At 42.1% G+C, this 20,918-nt stretch overlaps 1 protein-coding gene across 4 annotated transcripts in view; it reads right to left on the bottom strand.

The window, feature by feature from the left end:
- Positions 1-20,918, bottom strand: part of LOC146174232 (uncharacterized) — a 65,446-nt gene that overhangs the window by 12,531 nt on the left and 31,997 nt on the right. For all 4 annotated transcript variants that reach the window (XR_014702212.1, XR_014702214.1, XR_014702213.1 and 1 more), the window contains one exon: positions 1,882-1,963. Coding sequence is in view for 1 of the 4 variants with exons in the window: in XM_084584739.1 (XP_084440865.1) it covers positions 1,882-1,963 (82 nt within the window). In the remaining 3 variants the exon portion in view is untranslated. The remainder of the gene's footprint in view (positions 1-1,881; positions 1,964-20,918) is intronic.

Genomic DNA, 20,918 nt, shown 5'->3' with positions numbered 1-20,918 from the left:
TCTGAATGTTTTTTTTTCTTTATCCAGAAAAAAGACGGTGCTTTTAAGGAGACTGGATCTGTCACTCTTTGGGTGAGACCATGGCTGGCGGACTCGTTTTCTACAAATTCGAAACTATCCTCCTGGGTACGAGCGGAGAGCGACATTCCACAGCTCGCGTCGCTCCGTGGCCCACAGACCACGTCTTTCGATCGCTGTCTACATTGAGCTACTTGCTGCCAATTACTGCATATGCCAAGGCGGCGATGTCGGGTAAAAACAACTCGAAATGACATCTCTAGAGGCGCCCTTCGTCACGAGCATATCGGGAAAACGTTTCGTTAGTGTTCCACCTACTATTGTATTGGGCAAGTTGATACGTGTGGCAAATTATTGGTATGCATTTTTGGTTCATATCGAAATAGTTCTGAAACGGTAAGAATTACCTTGCGCATTACCGTTATGTTACACTCAGCAGCTGCGTCGGCAATATGAAGAAAATAATGTTATTACACTCGTGGAATGATACCTGAAGCAATAGCAAGTTTATTCAAATTTTATTTTCCGTGTTGCACCATGGCTGCTCCTCTATTGAAAATTTTGTTTACCGCTTAACGTCTGTCCGGGATCAAAACATTTGGAGACGGACAGTCGTATTCTTTTTAGACATCAAGGGCGCCATTGATATCGTAACCAATCGGCCCGTTTTGAACGCCCTGGTAGCTTCGGAGGCCACATGTTCAGCTGGATGCACAGCTATACCTGTACAGCATCGAGGAGCCTTTTCCTCCTGACTGAAGGGGGACCAACTTTTTTACATTAAGTTCGGGCGGAATTCCACAGTGTGGATTGCAGAGACCAACACCCTTTTGCCATAGCCGCACTTCTGCCGCGGGTCCCATAGTAAGTAGTTGAGATCCGCTGCTGTACCACGGCCCTATATCTAAATGCCACGAGATTATTTTTCAATGGCTATAAGATATTGCGGTATAAATGTAAATAACCAGTAGGACGAAGGAGACCGTTCTGCCCACAACGACGGAATCTTTATATCGAAGGTTGATGCAGCATGTGCGCATCAGGCGTTGACTCTTGAGCACGCACTTTCGGCGTACCGCCGACTCAGAGCATTGCTCCTTGGACTGCGCTTTATCCTTCACCATAACATAGCGCATCGAGAAGAAACGTTGCTGCGCCGTTTGGGGTTAGATGTTGCTTTTGCATGAAATGTTTTCGGATTAGAATGGCTGAAAGCCTTGTCTGTGAAAATAGGCCTTTAACAGTGGATGAAGTCCTTGTTCTGTGTTCAAAACAGTCGACTACCTTCAAGGCCTACAAGACACTGTTGTTTTGACTGACCGCCACAAGCTTGAGTGAGAAATTGTGAATGGGCTCCTTGGCTTTTTTATCTTGCCACTTCAATCCCCTCATCCTTTTCCCCAGTGTAGGATAGGCAACGAAAAGGCTTTCTTTTTATCATACCGGCGTTTCTTTCTCCTCTCAATGTATTTGTCTATCTGTAAATGCACCCAAATGTGTACTTAATTTCATAAATACTGCAGTGACACGTTAGAAGAGAACAATGTTGGCATCAAAGCTTTTAAACAATGCCGAGTTTAAATTTGCACTATAGAAGCACCGTACTATATTCAAGGTATATTTATTAGTTTTATTATTGAGAATACCGCTGATCAGTTTGCCAAAATGTTCACATAGGTTGAATCCGAATTATATGGCGTATTCCATAGAGAACCTTTAAAATAAAATTCATATTTCAATAATACTGGAGAGTAGGTTAATAAAAACGAATTGCTCCTCAATGATTTATACTCCAAGCCACAACGCTTTAACGTATCTCATCGTGTAGATAGAAAAAGAGGATAACACAGAATACAAGCCTACCTCAGAGGTATTGATATGTTGGCATGCCATAAGGAAAAGCAGAAATGCGCCGTGATATCGTTTCATCTTGTGGCCTAGCAACCTGAAAAAATAAAGGGAAATGTTTCTGCATTCAAATATAAATTCTCTTCCGTTTTCTTGAATATATCATAATCATGTCCAGTGATAGCAATGACAGAGTCATTTTTCTTTTTATACACAAGTCCTAATAAATTACCCAGTAGGACATCTTCGACTAATTTGTCATACTTGCGCATTTATGCGAGGGAGAGCAAAGTAAAAAGTCCATAATAATAAAAGAAGAGCTTTATTCTTCATTTAAAAAAAAAAAAACGTGTGCAGGATAAGGGTTCTAGCTCTAGAGTTGGTGTAAGTGGTTCAGCCGGTTGCATTTTAAGTTTTGTTCATAAAGATGAAAATATAAAATGCATTATGTTATCAACGTTCTCATTTCTGTGTTGCAACTAGTTTGGAATAAGGTCTGATTTGTCGCATCTAGCAGCTTTATTATTAATTTAGTTTAGAGGAAAACACACAAGCAGTAAAGCGAAGCACTGCAGGTAGAAGGAAGTGGCCGCCATTATAGCTTCGTGAAAGCAAGCTTCTACTCATTCCATTGCAGCAGGGAGCATCACAGGGCTTATTTGAAACAAAATGGCATCGGCTATCCTTCGTCTAGACGATCAATTTAATGTATGATTCCCATTCAAATTGCGGCAAAGGGAGTTCCATATGGGTATATATATTTAACGGGGTTATGCAGTGGGATACGGACGCTACATTGTATGCCCTTACGTGCACGTGAAAACAATATAGATTCAGAGTTGAAATATTACGCGTTAAAATAAATACCGACAGAAAAAAGGATAAACATTCAGCTGTTTTACTGCTCCAACCAGCGCAGCTATCCTTTTTTAATATACAGATTCATGAATTCTTAAAGCAAGAAACGCCTCCTCGTTGCAGAATAGTTTCGCCAGTGAAGCTAAGAACGTGTAGCATATTTTATGACAAGTTTGAGTTCGTTCCTTTATCAGGTAGTAGCTGCATTCTCCAGTGCTTCAAATACTTGTTTAAACTTCAGCTTCGGCACATCTCTTTTGTTTCCTCATACGGCTACAATATATTTCGCTAAAGTTGCGGTGCAGCATACATATTGGGAAACTGACGTGTTTGATATCAGGTACTAAGAGAGCCAATAAATAGCCTCTGACTCTAAAGAAGCCATGCTGGATTTATTAGTTATTCAATGGGATACAACTTTCTTATAATGGTGGCAAATAATCGGAAGTGAACAAAAAAACAACCAGATACACACTGGGCAAAGTCTTACACTTTCCACAGGTTGCATCTGGTCCCCTGCAACTGAGCTACGGTGAGGCCTGTTTAAACTTCTTTCAAATGTACTTATGGTACTTTCATGGATGGACGGAAAACATTTATTTTCATCGGCTTTAGAGGTGAGTGTTCAGTTTAATTGTTGGCCGGGCCAGATGGCCGCCAGTTGCGTCCTGTCGGTAATCTCTTTGGCCCTCTCTGTAACTCGAGGCTGGCTGGCCTGGTCCGAGCAGCGCAGCACGGCCTCCAACTCTTCCAGAGATGGAGCTGGCAGCAAATTGGCAGGTGCCGGATAGGCCGCGCACCCCCATGTAATGTGGTCTAAGTGGCGTCGACGCCGCACTCTTTGCATTTGGGATCAACCTGGTCTTTGAATATACTTTGGGGGGTAAGGAGCGGGTTTGTAGCTGGCGCCAGAATATCTCCTGGGACTTGCTTAATGAATTATGTGGAAGAGGAAAGATGCGGCTTCCCAGGCTAAAATGGCGAGTTATATCATGGAACGAGAGCTAGCCCTCCGTCGCACCCGCGGGAAACGAGGTACTCGCCGCCCTGCCGACGAAACCGCGGGCATATTTGTGAACATTCTCGTTCCCGGGATTGCCCGAGTGAGCCGGAATCAAAGCAGTTCTATTGTCCTACCAAGGACTGTACGGTAGCTTTTAAGGATATTCCTGGTGGCAGCCAACAGATGGTCCCTCCCGAAATTCCGTAAGGCCGTTTGGAGCCAATGACTATCACACCTGCTTCGGTAGAAGCGACGGCCAACGGGATGGCTGCTTCCTCTGCAGCCTCCGAGGTTCTGGTGCGTGCAGTAGCTGAAGCTAACATTTTGGAAGACGTTGACTACGGGCACCAGTCACCGCACAAATGGGCAGGTCTTCCACAGTAACTGAGGAGAACCATCCCAGAAGTCCATAGCATGAACTATAAGGACCATAAATTCTGCCATTAAGATCTGAAGTTTCCTCTTGATTCCTACTTACCCCCATTGTTCCGCTGGATGGCCTCAATATATGGCCTTTGAGTGCAAAAGTCGGTAGAGCTACCTCTACCTTTCGCGAGACCAAAGATCTCGTAAACTGAGCGATTTGAGTACCTCCCCAGAACCCGCTATTGCGACGACACATATTTCTGCCTAGATTGTGATGCCCCTATCGGCGGGTGGAATAGTCGCCTTCGAACTACCGTCAGGCCTCCTGGACTACGAACCTTGGTACTTTCGCTTATGTTCCAAAGCTCGTCAGCGATGTTCGTTGTCCGGTAAGAAAAAGGAAATGAAAATTCACGGGCCTGCTACTGCCTTTGAATCTGACCCACCTCCGCGGCAGAGATCTGCGCTTGATGTTGTCGCGAGATTTATTAATGCCTCCTTTAGGCGTTGGATCTGTGCGCCAGATTCCGCGAGATGTGTTCTCCTTGTCTAGAAGTTCTGCCATCTGCAATCCCACGCTAGCACGCGCGTCAAAGACCTCCACCCTACAGGAGCAATGGTTTGCTGTCAGAACATACTTGCGGAAAAAGCAGCAAATACATTTCTGTAAACCAATTATAATTATATGTAGCCCTGCAACGAACGCCGATAAGAGGCAAACGATGAGATGCAAATGATAGGATAGAAAAGGCAGGCTTTCGCCATTCGCCTCCTAAGATACATCTAAGCGACATTAATTTTCAATAGCCGATGATACAGTAATTCAATCTCCACCCATGCTGGCTCAGGAAGGTTACCGATCGCGAGTGTTTCTTCGTGTTTACATGCTCTGAAACACGTCATGGCGCGATGCATCATCTTGTTTGCGTGTATGATATTTTGGAACATATTGTATGATAAACTAAGGAAGGCTCCAAATTTATCTACTTCTGGGTATTATAGGGACGCAAGGTGCATTTGCTAGAGATGGTGCGCGGGAGGAATAGAGCCAAACGTGTGTGACCGCTGAGCAAGTGTGGTACCAGCAATCGCCATCGGAGTTGTGCCTTGAAGCAGAATGAAAACATGAGCATGCACCACAACGAACAGATCGATGGCGGCGAGGCGTGCAAGTCTGCATTGCTTCCAAGCTCTCCGCAAGTTGATCAGGTTTCTTCTCGAGCCGAGACTGCCGTGTCTCGAGGTCGATTGTCACAGTGGTCGAAGACAGCACAGATCTTCAATCGCAATAGTAATTGACGCGGTGTGCGAGTTCTGCCAGCTTGTCGAGAGGCACATCGTCCGCCGCAGCAAAAACCTCTATGATCGTCTGAGGAAATTGATATAGAAAAACCTCACGTAGCAGCGGGCTCTCGTCGTCTTGAGCGCGGACGCCGAGTAGTTGTGAGATCTAATGTATAAGTTGTGACTGGCGACGATGGCCAAGTTCGTCTGAATTGAGAAGTTGCTGCAAGCGGGTTCACTCTGACACTGTTCTGCGATTCTGCACTTTGCCCTCGAAATGGTCATAAGATGTATCGGGTGTAAGGCCCTCATCACGCTGTCACACTCATCAGCTACATCCAAAGAAATCACTGAGATGACGTGCTGTTTCATCGCCCGCTGAGATGTTATGCGCCGGCGATAGAAACGGACTTCAACGTGTGCGAAACACAATGCGGGGTTCTTCGGCCAGAATCACGACAGGCGCACCTGATTTTTCGTAACAGCGTCCATAGCCGCACTGGAGTCTGGAATGTCTGGTGCATCCGTACATTGAGCCTGCGATGGTGGCTCGTCGTTGCTGGTGATTGCAGCTTTTCTCTCGTTTTTCATCGCGTTCCACGTCCGAGTCACCAAGCTATAGGAACGCGAGATGCGTTCGCTATAGACTGTGCGCGTGAGGACAGGAACAAAACGTGTGTAACCGCCAAGCAGCAGGGCAGCATAGGAACTGACATATTTATTTTGAATGGGTCCGCAGCGCGTGCAAACTAGGAAGACGCTGCTAACGTCCGCTGGCTGCAAAGAAGTAAAAAGCAACATCGGAAGCGGAGCCTATAAAGTCTAAAGGCTTTTCTTGTGCACACGTGTTCTCTATCTGCTGGTACCCAATTTTGCTACACATACAAGAATCACCAATTGGCCATAGAAGTAACTAAATTGCCACTACTCACTCCTCCCGCCGTGGTGATGGTAGCTAAGGCGTTCGACTACTGTGACTAAGGATGCATAATCGAATTCCGGTCGCGATAGCCGCTTTTGGATGGAGGTGAGAAGCAAGGCGCCCATGTGCTGTTTCTTGTCAGCGCATGGTGAAAATACCTTATTTGGTCGAAATTTCTGAAGGCCTCCACTAATGTGCTTTTCATAGCCTGAGTCGCTTTAGGACATTAACCGCTATAAAACAAAAAAAAAAAACTACTATGCACTCCTCCGATGAGCACCGGAGCCAAGAGCAATGCACTCAACTCGGCTTGCGATGCACCCGATGAATGTATTCAACGCGATGGCTGAATGTACAGAGGGCCGTTCAGGCAAGATTTAGAGCGAGGCTTTCTACGCACCATAATTTTAGATGACTTGGTTCGTCACCAGGGCTATCCCTTTGAGCAAGTGTCAAAGTCAAATCTTAGGCGAGCGCCGTCACTTTGCTTCTTATCTGAGAATTTTTATTTGTCTCCTCTAATTCAGGTTTGCCACACACTTGGAAAGCTGTTCGTGTCAAGCCATCTTTCGTGTCAAGCAGCATTTGTCAAGCCAGATAAATTTTAAATTCAACACTATCATTTCTGGATCCTCAAACTGCAGAGATGGTTTGGATCACATACATCTCCAAACGAGTGATTTTTTTTCGATCCTGTCTTTCTACGTGTATATTATTCATACATGCTTGATCTTAAACTTTACAAATGAGCTACTTATAATAAAGTCGAAAATTTTCTGTGAGGCAATTCTCAAATCTTTACCACAGTAATGGCGCCCGGGCCGATGAGCATTCAAGAAAACGCTGTCAATGACAAGCTTATTTATTGGGACAGAAGGAAGCACAGCCGTTAATTAGTTCTGACATTAGGAGCAGCACTACCTACAACTTTTCCTGACTGAATCTAGCTGGGGAAAGCACCGAGGCGGTCTGCTTTATTATTGTGGTCACCCAGTTGAAGAGTAGCATGTACAGTGTGGTCCAGCGATAAAGGTAACACCCCGCCAGTGGCCGCTGCGCTCTCCGGAGTGCCCTCTTTCAAAGCCAGCCAGAATTAGAAACACCAGTATAGTGTTCTAGAATAGAGAAGTGTGCCGAGGCCGCCAGCGAGCTGGTCGTTTCAGCGATGACAGGAGAGAGGGCGATGTGTGTAAGAGAAGCTCATGAGCGGTGAGCGGACAGCTTGGTGAACTGCCTTCATAACCGCTAGTTCTTCAGACCCCGAAGGCGTGCAACCATAAATTGTGTCGCTTTAGCTTCCATACGCTTGTCTATATGGAATAAACCGATTGTGGGCGCGAATAAATGAACTAGTTCCCTATAAGAACGGCTGTTGTCGAGGAGCTCTTCTCGCACAGAAATGGCTTGGGGAGAATTAAGTGTTGAAAAGAACTGTGCCGTCATATTTCAATCTGCCACGAATCAAAGAACATGTCATGACTATGCGGGATTATATTTAAGACTGCTTTTCTGCTGTCGCGTCAGATACAGATTGCCGATAAACTGACAATCAACAGTAAGACATTTCCCGAACGTATTCGGTACTTTACTTCTCAAACGTTAACGGGAGGTTCAGCGACAAATGCCTACAGTATATTTATGAATACATGGATTTCTAGTCCCGTATGCGTCGGTTTATGCGGGCTAGACTGAGGTGCCCCATCGACGTTGGCGTGGACTGAAAAATGAATGGAGGGTGTTTTAGGCTAGGGTAGCGTACTTTATTATTTGTGCCGCGTGTAAATAGAGATGTGTGAAGATTTCTCGGAGGCAGAAATTATTTCAGGGGCAGTTGACTACTGATTTTATTGTGGGCGGATACATATGAACAGCCAGTTGTATAAAAAAATAAAAATATTAGTGGAAGCGCATACCATTGCACAAGACCACACAGCGGACGACTTCAAAACGCAGCAGGGTAAACAATTCGCCACTTAAGTGAATATAAATAAATTGCTCAAGAATATGGTACCAACATATGAAATTCTACAGAATTATATGAAATATCAGTGAACTAAGACCACGTGAATTAATTAAGGCGTTAAATGTGAGAGCACACAAGACGCTGACAGATTCATTAAATAGAGCCCTGAAACACAACTATTTGCACCTCCTCAGCTTCAGGTGCTTCATTTGGTCTGCTTTAGAGCTCTGCTCTTGGTTTAGTGACTTCACATAAAAATGGAATTGCATCTGGATGTAGAATTTCACTATGCGGAGCCTCATTTCTCTACCCTGGGTAGGGCATCCAGGCTTGGGAGCCTCGCCGCTTTGAAACAAACATCGCAAAAAAGTGGATGGTACTTACATTAATCTTTTTTCTTGAACTAAAAAATGTGACTAAGCTTGTTTAGGAGCTTCGCAAGCTTCACAGACGGGTAAAGAAGACCTCCGAGGTCAGAGTTTGAGATGAATTCATTTTCTTCGTTTTGTGCTCGCATGATTTGCTCGAAATAAAATACGCAGAACAAGTACTGAATTTTGATTCGTGCATGAACTTTCAGGCCCCATTTACTGCAAAATATAAGCTTTGAGAGTGCTAGATTAACTGCTCCTATAGTGACGTACTTATAATCATTTGGAGGAAGGGCATTCATAGTAGCTTCGACGTCCTCGAACCTTCCCTCGTGAATCAAGCGGTCAAGTACATCAATCGGAAACGGCGTGCAGTGACCAAAAAAAAAAAGAGAGAGAGTGATCAATAGGGGGGTACAGCAGCCAAATGAGACGAGCTGGAACAGTGACTGCGGTATCTGTGACGCATGTTTTCCTGCTTGACCACCCATCAACAACATATCGTAGTACGACAGCTAAGCAATGCGATAAAATGAAATTGATACAGGACACGAGCCGCTGAAGCAGACGCCCCGAGCCTTTCCTCTGCGGGGCGGGCGCTTCTGAAGCGCTCCTGCTACTGACAGCGCCGCCTACGCTTTTCATCGCTCCGGCGACCACCTCGCTCCCATTACAGCGTGCTAAAGACGGCACACTTATTAATTCTAGAACACTATAACACCAGACGCATGCTCAGTGGGTGCGAAAGTCGAAATCAGCCTCTAGTCGTCCTCTGCGATGACGTTGCCCCAGCCCTTGCCTTGTGGTAGTGAAATACCTAAATGCAAAAACTGAGCTAGAACTGTGGTCCTGGATGCTGGTATATTCCTTTTGTTTTCCCAAAACCAATGAGTGAATACAACTTACTACCCGAGGATGTGTTAACATACAATAATATAAAAAAGGACATTAAGAACGATTTTAACCATTGAAAGTGAATTCCTGCCACTTATTTTTGACGAAAGTGTACTCGAAGTATTTTTATCTGCATGCATTATTTTTAAAACATGTATATTTATCTAGAGTTCTCCTATTGAATTGCAACAAAAACTTTCCTGGTATTTAACTTTCACCCTTCCTGCTCGGTCCAAAAGGCCTACAGCATTAGGTGAAAAAGAAACAAATAAAAATGTTTTCTTTTTCAAAATATATTTCCTTAATTAGCAATTTATTTGATGTCAAGTTTGTGCATAGCAGAGTTGATGGAGGAAGCATCTACTTTTCGTACATTTTGTGCTCTAAACCAAAGAAAATCTCGTGTTGCTGCTGTGGGGCGAGGATAATAGGAAAGACAAAGCAACACATCCGCGCATTATCCATCCTTCATGCCTAGTTGCGCTGAAGGTAACTCTCGGCCACACTTCCTTATACAACAGCCTTTATTGCCTCATGGTTCGTGTGACCATAAAGTCTGACTTGAAAATGTGATCAGAATGTTTGGCCAGCAAATATCAATCATTCCTGTGAGCTACGCGGAGATCACCAATAATGAGGTCAAAAACTATTAACAAAAAGATATTGAAAATTATTACTCATATTTACTCATAATCATAGTCATGTTAGTGGCAGTCCTATTTGCGTTGGCAGTTTTTATCAATTGTCAATGGTGGTCATAGTAATAGTAAGTCGCAGTCAAAATTAGTCTATTACCATGATTACACTGACTAGCAGTTACTTTTATGGCTAGTCGGGCATGACTATTATGATTATGACTGACTATAACCAACACACTACTATTATCTATGACTTTGACAATGACTAAGCACGACTATAATATGACCAAGACAGACTATATTGTATTGTTGACTAACCGATATTATGACGCACTATTGCTATGAAAAACATTCCCTACGACTATGATTAATAATGATAAACAATGAATAAAAGTACAATATGCCTAATGGTGACTATGAATAACTACAACTGCGACTACCCATGACTATGACTAACCATCAATATGAATATACATGAGAATGTCTATCCTTGCCATAGTCGTGGTAGTTATATTTATTGGTAGTCAAATTCATAATTGTATTATGCTAATTGATAGTTATAGTTACGGTTAGTCGTGATTGTAGTTAACACGTATTGGTTAGTAATCATCGCAGGTAGAGTCATAGACGTAGTTTCTCGTGGCATAGGCATAATTTGTCACAGTCATGGTTAGACATATTCATGTCCATTGTTAGGGATATTCATAGTATGGTTTGTTATATTCATGCGTTGTCACTATCATACATGGTAAGTCAGAGGCAGTCATGTGTATTCATAGGTTTCAGACAATCTTTATTTAATTCGCTCAGGAACAAGCAATAAGTTGTTGGTGTTGCAGCAGAAATAAGAATAAAAAGGCACATGAAGATTTACACACCCAAAAAATAAAGAAGACGCAATTAACACAAGAAATGGAATTGAGATAAAATGAGTCACAGAAAGAATGAAGTCAATTAGTAACATGTCTTGAAGAGCATATGAAAAAAACACGGCAAATAGCTAAAAAGCTAAAAGCAGTCGTTGACTGTAATAATGCAAAAGTATACAAACTAGAATAACCATTCCATGCGCAACAAATATGTAGTACCAAACTACAAGCTAGAAATACAGTGAAATATATTAAAGGAACAAAATTGATTATGGAGCTCTAACATTCATATATCAAGTTTTAAAGTTAAATGTAAATGAGAACTGGGTAAGAACAGTCAAAGATACCGACAGCATATAAAATGGGAATATGAAAACTGAAGTAAATTCAACAGCTTGAAAGCGGACTATATGTGATGAAATACTGTCTAGAATACAGTTCTACGAACATTCAATGTAAAACAAGAGAGCCATTTTCGGAAGATATCAACGTGAGAAAAAAAACGAATCAAAGAATCAAATAATTTCTGTGTTCTGCCCAGAGGGGAGCGGGAATTCGGAAGCGAATAAACTTTAAAAGGTCTGATTTCTCTCATGCTGCTTTGCGGAATGCGCAGTAGATTGTACTTTATGCAGTGAGGGCACATAATGTCGCCATTAAGGAGTTTTTACAGGAAAGTTATATCTCTCCTGGCACGACCGCAGTTAACAGAAGTAAGATGCGGAGAGGTACTCCGTGTAGTGCGACAGTAGGAAATTGTGCAAGGAAAGCGATATATTATATCCGCAAAACGTTCATTGAATTCTATCGACCTTGTCGCAGTTCGATTTGCAAGTGCCATTCCAAAAAAGACGCGTGCTTCAAAAGCAGAAAGCATATAAAGAGGTGCAGCTTTAAGTAAGAAAGTTGAGCACGGAACTCTCGCAATACAGCAGACAAAATCGAGTGCGGGCATAGCCTGCAGGGCAATGTATTTTTACTACAGGAGAAGCTGGGGGTGCGGTCAAAAATGCAACAGTTTTTACTTCATTAAGCCTGTACAACAGCATAGAATTCAAAGAATATAAGTTCAGAAAACTGCGTTAGCGAGTAAAAGATAAAACTTAATTTTTTAATTATTGATAGTGAGCCCATTCTTCGCATACCGATTACAAGCAACATATATGTCCGATTGCAAACGCAAGTCATATTAATAGGCAATTATATTAATGATTTACCTGCCTGTGTAACATCTAGAGTTCGTCTTTTCTCAGATGACTGCGTAATTTACCGTAACATTATTAATGACAGTGACCGCCAATTCCTACAATCTGACCTGAACGCAGTAAGCTCATGGTGCTCATCCTGGTTAATGATTTTAAACGTTTCTAAAACTAAACTTATATCTTTCACTCGTCTTACCGCTCGCATTTAAACCACTTACATGCTCAATGACAATGCTGTTGAACTAACAAACACTTACAAATACCTTGGCGTGCACCTTCGGTTTGATCTAACATGGCATCACCATATCGACCTCACCCTATCTGCTGCTAACCGTTCACTTGGTCTTCTTAAACGTACTTAAAAAACTTGCACATAATAAATTTCGCAAAATAACAGCCTGTTACTTATAACTAAAAACTCCTATTCGTTATGATATGGGGGGCATCATATAAGCCAAACGAGAAAGCCGTCATTATTGACTCAGCTTAAGTTTAACATTTTTTATCACAAATACTTATTACGAAGCAGAGCTGTCTTTTCTGCAAAATAGTGGGGAAAAAATCGCCCAAACGGGCAATTCCTCTTCATCAAATAAACACATATATTGGCATATCAGGCATAAACACTGTGACAGACGGAATTTTATAAATATGCGCTGGTGAAAGCCTACTCAACGCGGTTTCACGGACATATTTTTGGCGTTCCGTACTGCGAACGTTACTCTCATCTATAATAAAATCTGAAAACGCACACGTTCGGTGTTACCAATTTCACTTTTCGCTATAGCTCTACCTGCTGAGCTGCAATAATAAAACGTTCCGTGCTTTATTCTGGTCACGAATACAGCTCTCTTACGTACGTAGTGCACATTTTCTAGAAAGACAGCGGGGGCACTACTTTTCTAGTATTTGTAAGTAAAATATGTGAAAGTTCCTCACACACACACACACACACACACACACACACACACACACACACACACACACACACACACACACACACACACACACACACAAACACAAACAATATATATATATATATATATATATATATATATATTTATATGTATATGGATATATATAGCTAGAACTGTAGTTGCATTATACCTGCTGTTCCTGATAGCTGAAGCCCAGGGCTAAAAATAAGCTCTTAGAAACCGATGATAGAAGCAGGTCTCATATTGCTGGCGTCAGTTTTGCTTAAAACAGACAATTTATTGATTCGGTAAGCATTAAATAAAGGCTATATACAAAGAATGGTTTGCGTGTAACGTGTAATCGTGAAAGTAGCAGAGAGAAAAAGCAAGGGCATGAAAGAGAGATCTAGATAGGCGCTAATTCGTAACTAAAGTTTATTTAAGCAAACAAAGTATTTAGACAAGCCAACCAACACCTAAAACCACTCAATCGTGCATAAGCAAAAATAAAACACGAGTCACTAAATCCCCAAGCCGTGCCCTGATCTAGATAAAACAACTCACAGCATGTTAACGCGTTAAAAAGGCTTACTAACACATTCATCACATTCATATATTACCCGGTTGATATGCAAAGAATGAACAGCCGAAAAGTGCACGACTGAAAGAAACGGAAAGCCCGTTTTTAATAATGCCCAGCTAAGTTGGTACTTCTACCTATATCTACACAATTATCGTTATCCCGTAATTGTAGAAAACAGCTTTAAGTTTGACCCACACACGCTCGACCGCAAGATAACGGTTTTAGCTTTGAAACATTCGTTTTCTTGTAAGTACTACTCAGTATTCACTCGACATGTGTGCTTGTTCCGAGCCACATTCGCGAATTTATTCTTGACAATGTATTTGTGGCCGAGAACACCACTCCGACCCATACCTCCTAGCCCAAATTTTCAAATTATGCCACTATCTATGCACATATAATAACGGAACTTGTCTTTTCGTATCGCATACTCTGGCCCCTTCTTGCTACAGTATATCCCGACAAAAAGGCTTCAATCCAGTGAGGAGTTCGTCGCGCGCTTTTGCAATAAAGTAAACATAAACACATGGATTCATTAGGCAAGAAACCTGCTCATTAAAACTGTTCGTCATGCGTTGAAGGCTCAACTTCATCAATGCTGAACCCAGGCTCGATACTGCAATTCTATGTTTGAGAAGTTTTGACTGGTTAGACCAATAATAAAGTAGCGGCTTAACACTTCCACGCGAATATCACCATGACAAATGGTGCGAACAGAGCGTCAAGGCAGGGCGTCCATATACGGCAGCTCGTTTATCAGTCATTTGTTCCATCCAAGCCCTTGGTCCCTAAAACCTTAAGAATGTTTATAGGCATTAATCTGTCACACCCAGTCTTTACAAGTCCGTAGTGGCACAGAACTGCCGGGAGGAGGAGACGCCGCGAAGGTTAGTAGGATATGGGTCAGTGTAACTTTAGGGCTTGGCAGAGGGGGCAGGTTGGCGGGATTGATCGTAAAGATAAGACTAAAGCCTTGTTCCCTTAACAACATAATAAGATTCACAGGCCTAATATACGACACCTTTATAAAAAATAAATAAACCATCTACTTAACGAGACACATTTTATCTTAACTCATTCAAGGTTTTGTCAATCATTCTGTCCACCGTTCTTAAGAAAGTATCTCTTACCACAGGTGCAATCTTCGAACCAGTAGATACCAGGCTTTTGAAAATATACCTTATTGCCATACTCTACAAACAGGGTCTTTAATCAAAATGTTAATTCTAAAAAAAAAAAAAAACGCTGTTGGAAAACCGTATCTATTTTTCTACGTAAGCTGGTCGTTGTGCTCTGAAATACTCATACGCAGAATGCTCATGAGGCCTTCATTTGGGATAGAATAAAATAGATCATTCACATCGACACTAACAGCTATGAAGTCAACCAGATTTTCCAATCGTAGCTCAAACTATGCACTCCAAGCTCTGTTCAAGAAAGGGATCAATAAGACGCAAGGTAGACATGTGCTTCCTCAAATAATCCGATACAAAATATTGCATGCAGCTTTTCTAAAATTATCACTCTAATTTGCTGACATGGCTTGTGTGTCAAGAACTTGCACGGGTTATGAGAAAAAATATTTCGTTATCTAGATGATGTTTTGATCATCTACAAAGTTGCCATGGATTAGGTCCTGTAAACATTCTTAAGGTTTTCAGGGAGCAAAGCCTCGGCTTTTGGTTCACGAAGGAACAGCTGACTGAATAAAAAGAGCTGTGGTATCTAGACGTTACTTTGACGTTCTGTAGACAACATGTGTCCTGACGATATTCACCCCGGAATGTTAAGCCGCTACTTGAATCTATGTCTAACCTTCCGAACCTTGTCAAAGATAGCGTAGCAGAATCCAGCCTGGACCTTCAGATAGGGTGTTTTGCTACAATAGTGAACATATAAATTACACAATATATTGGATTTACATATTCAGAGAGCACCTAAAAAACCATGTTTCGTTATTTGTGGTATGAAAACCTAATATGTACCTTTCTTTTAACCCGCAAGCCTTTCTACACTCACGGAAATAAATCCCTTGCGCGAGACATGTGCGCGAGATTTGTCACATTCCGCGTGATTCCGCGAGATGTGTTCTTGTCTAGCGTTTCTACCATCTGCAATCCCACACTTGAACGAGCGCTAAAGAACGCCACGTGAGATATCCACGTTGGTGGATATCGGAAAAATATAGCAAGATAAATTAGATAGGACACTTAAACCAGCGATTAGATGCCCCCATAACAGTAGCCTAAGTGGTTGGTAGAAATCCGCAGACTAAAGACAAAATCAGCCCCATGGCCGGATAAGATAACAAACAAGAGAATTAGGAACTTGGATAACGACGCCGTAGTGGAGGTAACCAATTTCATGCAGTGATGCTGGGAAACAGTGCAACATCCAGGGAAATGAAAACTCGTTTACATAGTGCTATTACCGAAACCTGAAAACCTCCGATGGTCGATAATTGTAGACCAGTCTCACTCACATCATGTATAGCAAAACTATTCCAACGTGTCTTTAGACAGGACTAAGCAGATATATGAAAAATGATGAGCCTTGCCCTCCTGGGGTCATAGGGGTTAGGCAGCATATTATTACAAAATATATTATGTTCAGGATACAACATGACATAGTAAAATCAAAATCCAGATATGATAAAGTTATCTTAGGATTGGAGATTTGACAGCGCAAAACACGTGGTTATTCTAATTCGATATTCGATCTTGGGAGCAAGGGAACACCTCAAAGAGCGGTGCTATAGACTCCACTTTTCAGCATAGCCAGACGCGGACTCCCACAAAAGCTAAGGCAAATAGAAGGCATAAACTTCAACATATTTGCGGATGACATAACCATTTGGAGAAACAAAGGTAGCGATGCTGAAATTGAGCAGAAACTGCAAGAGGCGACAAATATTAGTATATAATATGCAAAAAAGAGCGGCATCAAACATTGTCCAGAAAACTGGGAGTTAACAATGCGCAACACGTAAGGCTCAAAGAAGTGGGCGTAAAAATAGAAACGAAGGACAAGGGGTTGCGAATTCGAGTAAATGACGTGTGCTAGTAATGGTCCTCTAGTCAAATTAATACAAAGGAGAGAGGAGAAAGAAGTTGGAAGGACAGGTCATAAAAACGAGAAAACATATACAGAGAATACCCAACAAATGGGAGGGCTAAAGGACAGTAAATTAATAAGGCTCATACAAGCTTTTGTGATAAGCAGGGTCGGATATGTCATGCCATATTTAAACCTGAAGAAATCAGAAGAAGATAGGAACGATAGCATGATAAAAAAAATGAAACAAAAGAGCGCTAGACCACCTTACAAGCACCTCCACGGACAGGCTAATAATTCTGGGAATACACAAAACATTACACGTATTAATTGAGGCAACACTAGCTACACAACAAACAAGGCTAGAGAAAACTAAGGATGGGAAGAACATACTCAGAGAAATATATATGCTCTCGAAGGAATACTGGGACAAGACAGAGCAAATGAGGGGGGAGGGCTGGTAACGGATCCATATTCCCCCCAATGAGAAAGAAAATGTACATAGAATATAATAAGCGAAGACGAGAGAAAAGTATAGAAACACAGACATTGATATTCGAGGCAGAAAATCTAGAGGTAATTGTACACGTAGACGCTGCTTACTAACGCAAAGCTAAAATGAATGCAGTCGTCAATGGTAAGCCGTGAATAGTAACAGCAATTTCCATAAAAACAAGATTGATACAGACAGCGGAAGAGGCTGCAATAGCACTGACTCTTGCTCAGACCGAGGCAATATGCATAGTTAGTGACAGCAAAAGTGCAATCAAGAGCTACACTGCAGGAGTGATAGCGACGACTGCAGATAGAATCCTTGACCAAAAGCCAATAGAAAGAGTCCAGAAACGAGGCAGCAGACACACAATCCCGAGAGCTCACATATTGACTGGAGCAAGACAAACAGGCGACTCTGACATACTGTAGCGAAATAGGAACACTAGAGACTGCGGTCGAGTGTCCTACCACCAAGAGACATCATGCTAGGAAAAAAAGAAGCGATAGCTTGAAGAAAGCTACAAATACGTAGTCAAACCCAGTTCTGGTCAACCATATACGGCTGGATTTAAGATAAGACCGATATTCATCTTGTAAGGTAGGGGCTCAATATATCACACAATATGGGAAACTAGGAAGTCACCAGGTAGGGCTAAAAATATAACAAAATGCAGCTAGGAGATCTTTCTGCGAAGTTCAGACCCATGTTCCCAAAGAGTTGTTCACCGGTTCGAAGATGCCGCCGGCGTACAAGAACTACCGGCCTGCAAGTAAGGCGACTATTCCAACTTAGGGGGTCTAACCCCTGGAGCGCGAAATTATCACTATGTTGGACTAATAAACTTTCTCTCTCTGTGTGTACCGTCCAAGCACACTTGCCAAAGAAAATGCGTCAGATACTGCGCAATTCCGTTCCTACAAGCCAAATAAATTATATATATTTAAATAAATATATATGTTGTGAGCCCTCCCCGGATCTTCTTTCATTTGTACATACCATGATCTTCTTCCTCTTGGTCATACCATCATCATCGTCCCGCGGCGCCGGCTCCGGCACGTGCTTGGGTTTTCTCTTATATATATATATATATATATATATATATATATATATATATATATATATATATATATATATATATCACTACAACGAACGCCGATAAAAGGCAAAAGATGAGAGGCAAAGGATAGGAAAGGTGGGGTAAGCTGTCGGCATATTCCTCTCAACAGACATCTAGACCATACATGGCAGTAATTGAATTACAGTAATGAAATTACTGTAATTTAATTACTTTTCGCGGTAATTTGTAATGTAATGAATTCCTTTTTCGTGTTGGTAATTTAGTAATGTAATGAATTACTTTTTGGTAGTAATTTCGCAGCAAAAGTAATTAATTCCTTTCGAAATTACTTTTACTAAAATGCGCCACTACTCCTTCAATAGACGACGAAGTAGAGTGCCGCGAAAGCAGGAACGGCGTGCGGCAAGTGAAGCCAGCGTAACGGATCGGCAAAGGGGGAAAGAGTTGTGCAGAACAGTGCGTCTGAGACCTTAACCATTCTTCAAGCAGCAGGATACAAGGCGTCAAGGGAATGCTGGAGAGATGGTGCAAGAAGGCTGGAGCTGAAAACTAGTATGGAGCGCGGCATAGCGCCACTCCCTGTTGCGTCGGCTAGGGCATAGGGGTGCCTGGTAACACTCAACACCACGGGGCGAAGGAGGATTGAGGTTGGGGGAGATAGGAGGAAGGCTCCATGACGCGAGGCACCGTGGCTTGAGCATTACTGAGCAGTGAGCACACATGTGCCGACATCGATTCTTGGGACTGCGGAAGCAATAAATAACCAAGCTTCTCGGGCCCTTCAAATGGCGGAGACAGCTCTGGGCCAGCAAGACGCTGGGTTCGCCGGTCATTTCAGGACCGTTCGACCATGTTTTTGTTTTTTTGCGGTAGTCTTGTTTTTGTAATCGCACGTACTGCAGGAGAGAGAGAAGGATAGCTCTCTGGGACAGAATTTGGCGGGAAGATGAAAGAATGTGGGTGCTTCGCGTCTGGAGAAGAAGTTGTTTTGCTTACTAGCTTTGCTTAGTTTTTGCATGGATGGAAACTAGAAAGTAATTTAAAAGTAATTTATATTCTCAGTAGAAGTAATTGTAATGTAATTTCATTACTTTTTGGGAGCAGTAATGAGCAATGTAATTTAATTACTTTTCTGGGATTTACAGCAAAGTAATTAGTAATGTAATTTAATTCTTTTTCAAAAGTAATTTTGCCATGTATGATCTAGACATAGAAATCCTTTAATTTCTATTTCCCTTTCCAGAAGAAATCAGCTAAATGTAGGTAAAGAGACAGTTAACAGCACATTTTCGCGCCGTGATTTGTCGTCTCTCAACCATAATTTCACCGAACGAAACAAAGTGCTGACCGGATGGATGGTCCCGGTTCAGAGTAAAGCTGATATGCTCACCACGTCTGCTTCGCGTCAGCAATTCGAGGCGCATGAAGGCTTAATTTATATCGAGCGCGCTATACTTTGCTAATACGGTAGGCATGAAATCAGCATTATTTGTCAGTCGTAAAACCAGCAGTGTCGTTGAATGCTTTGGCTGGTGCGGACTTCTATAGGTCCACCGCTGCAGTGTTGTCCACCGCTGCACTGTTCCATCGAGTCAATACCTGTATTAAATTCTCTAGCCACAAGGTTTTTGTATTCTTTGGTGTTTTTTTTTATCTGTGAAACAACACGTGTTTTTGTGGCATATAATGAAGTGTGGAGTTTTTGGAGGTGCTCTTCGACGTAGCCATTGCTATTTGTCGCCAAAAGTCAATATTTAGTCATTTAAATTTTGTCAGTTAAAAAATGCGAAGAACAATTCCGTGGCTCTTAAGGTAGCTCACGGCAATATATAGTTAGGTTCATTTGCCTGCCTCTGAAATCTAATTAATGCAAAAACATTACTTCGTTATGTTCACAGATTTCTGTCCTCAGACCGTGTCTGCAGAACTTGTCAGCAAAACTGTGTCCGCAGCTGTTGTGAGTAATTGAGAAGAGTAGATGTTAATCAGTGGTGTAAATCAATAGAGGGTGACGTATTGTTGTTGCCGAAAAAATAATTAGGTCAATACGGTAATGAGATAGTTGACTGGTTCACAGGAAAGGAAATGCGCAGTATCTGCCACTCTTGTTCAGTGGAGTCCTGACCAGCGCGTAAGGGAAGTGAGGAAGGTGAGAGTGAAAGCAGAAAGAGAAAAAGATGTGCCGTAGTGGATATGACGTCAAGGATGTGATGTCACGCAATCTAAAGTACAGCCAAAAAAGGGCATAGGAATGAATTGGCGCGCAATTTGAAAATAGCAAAGACTAAAATGGGTAAACAAGAAGTGAAATAATGTGAGCCAGAGGATGTCACATTACTCAACCAGGAGTACAGCCGAAAAAGGACACAGGAAGAGATTGGTGGCAATTTGAAAATACCAAATACTAAAATGGACAAAAAAGAAGTGAATTAAGCAACTAGTAGCAACCACACTCAACCAACAGCAGCATTCGTGCTTACGTATTAGTCCAATGCAGATTCTGCAGAGCTCTTTCAATTTTTGAGCCTTTGCTGAAAATAGTGTTTACGGC

This window comes from Amblyomma maculatum, chromosome 11, assembly GCF_055883805.1.
Source record: "Amblyomma maculatum isolate TAMU_Amacu chromosome 11, ASM5588380v1, whole genome shotgun sequence".
Lineage (NCBI taxonomy): Eukaryota > Metazoa > Arthropoda > Arachnida > Ixodida > Ixodidae > Amblyomma > Amblyomma maculatum.
The sequence above is the reverse complement of the archived record's forward strand: the minus strand, read 5'-3'. Positions and strand labels throughout refer to the sequence as shown.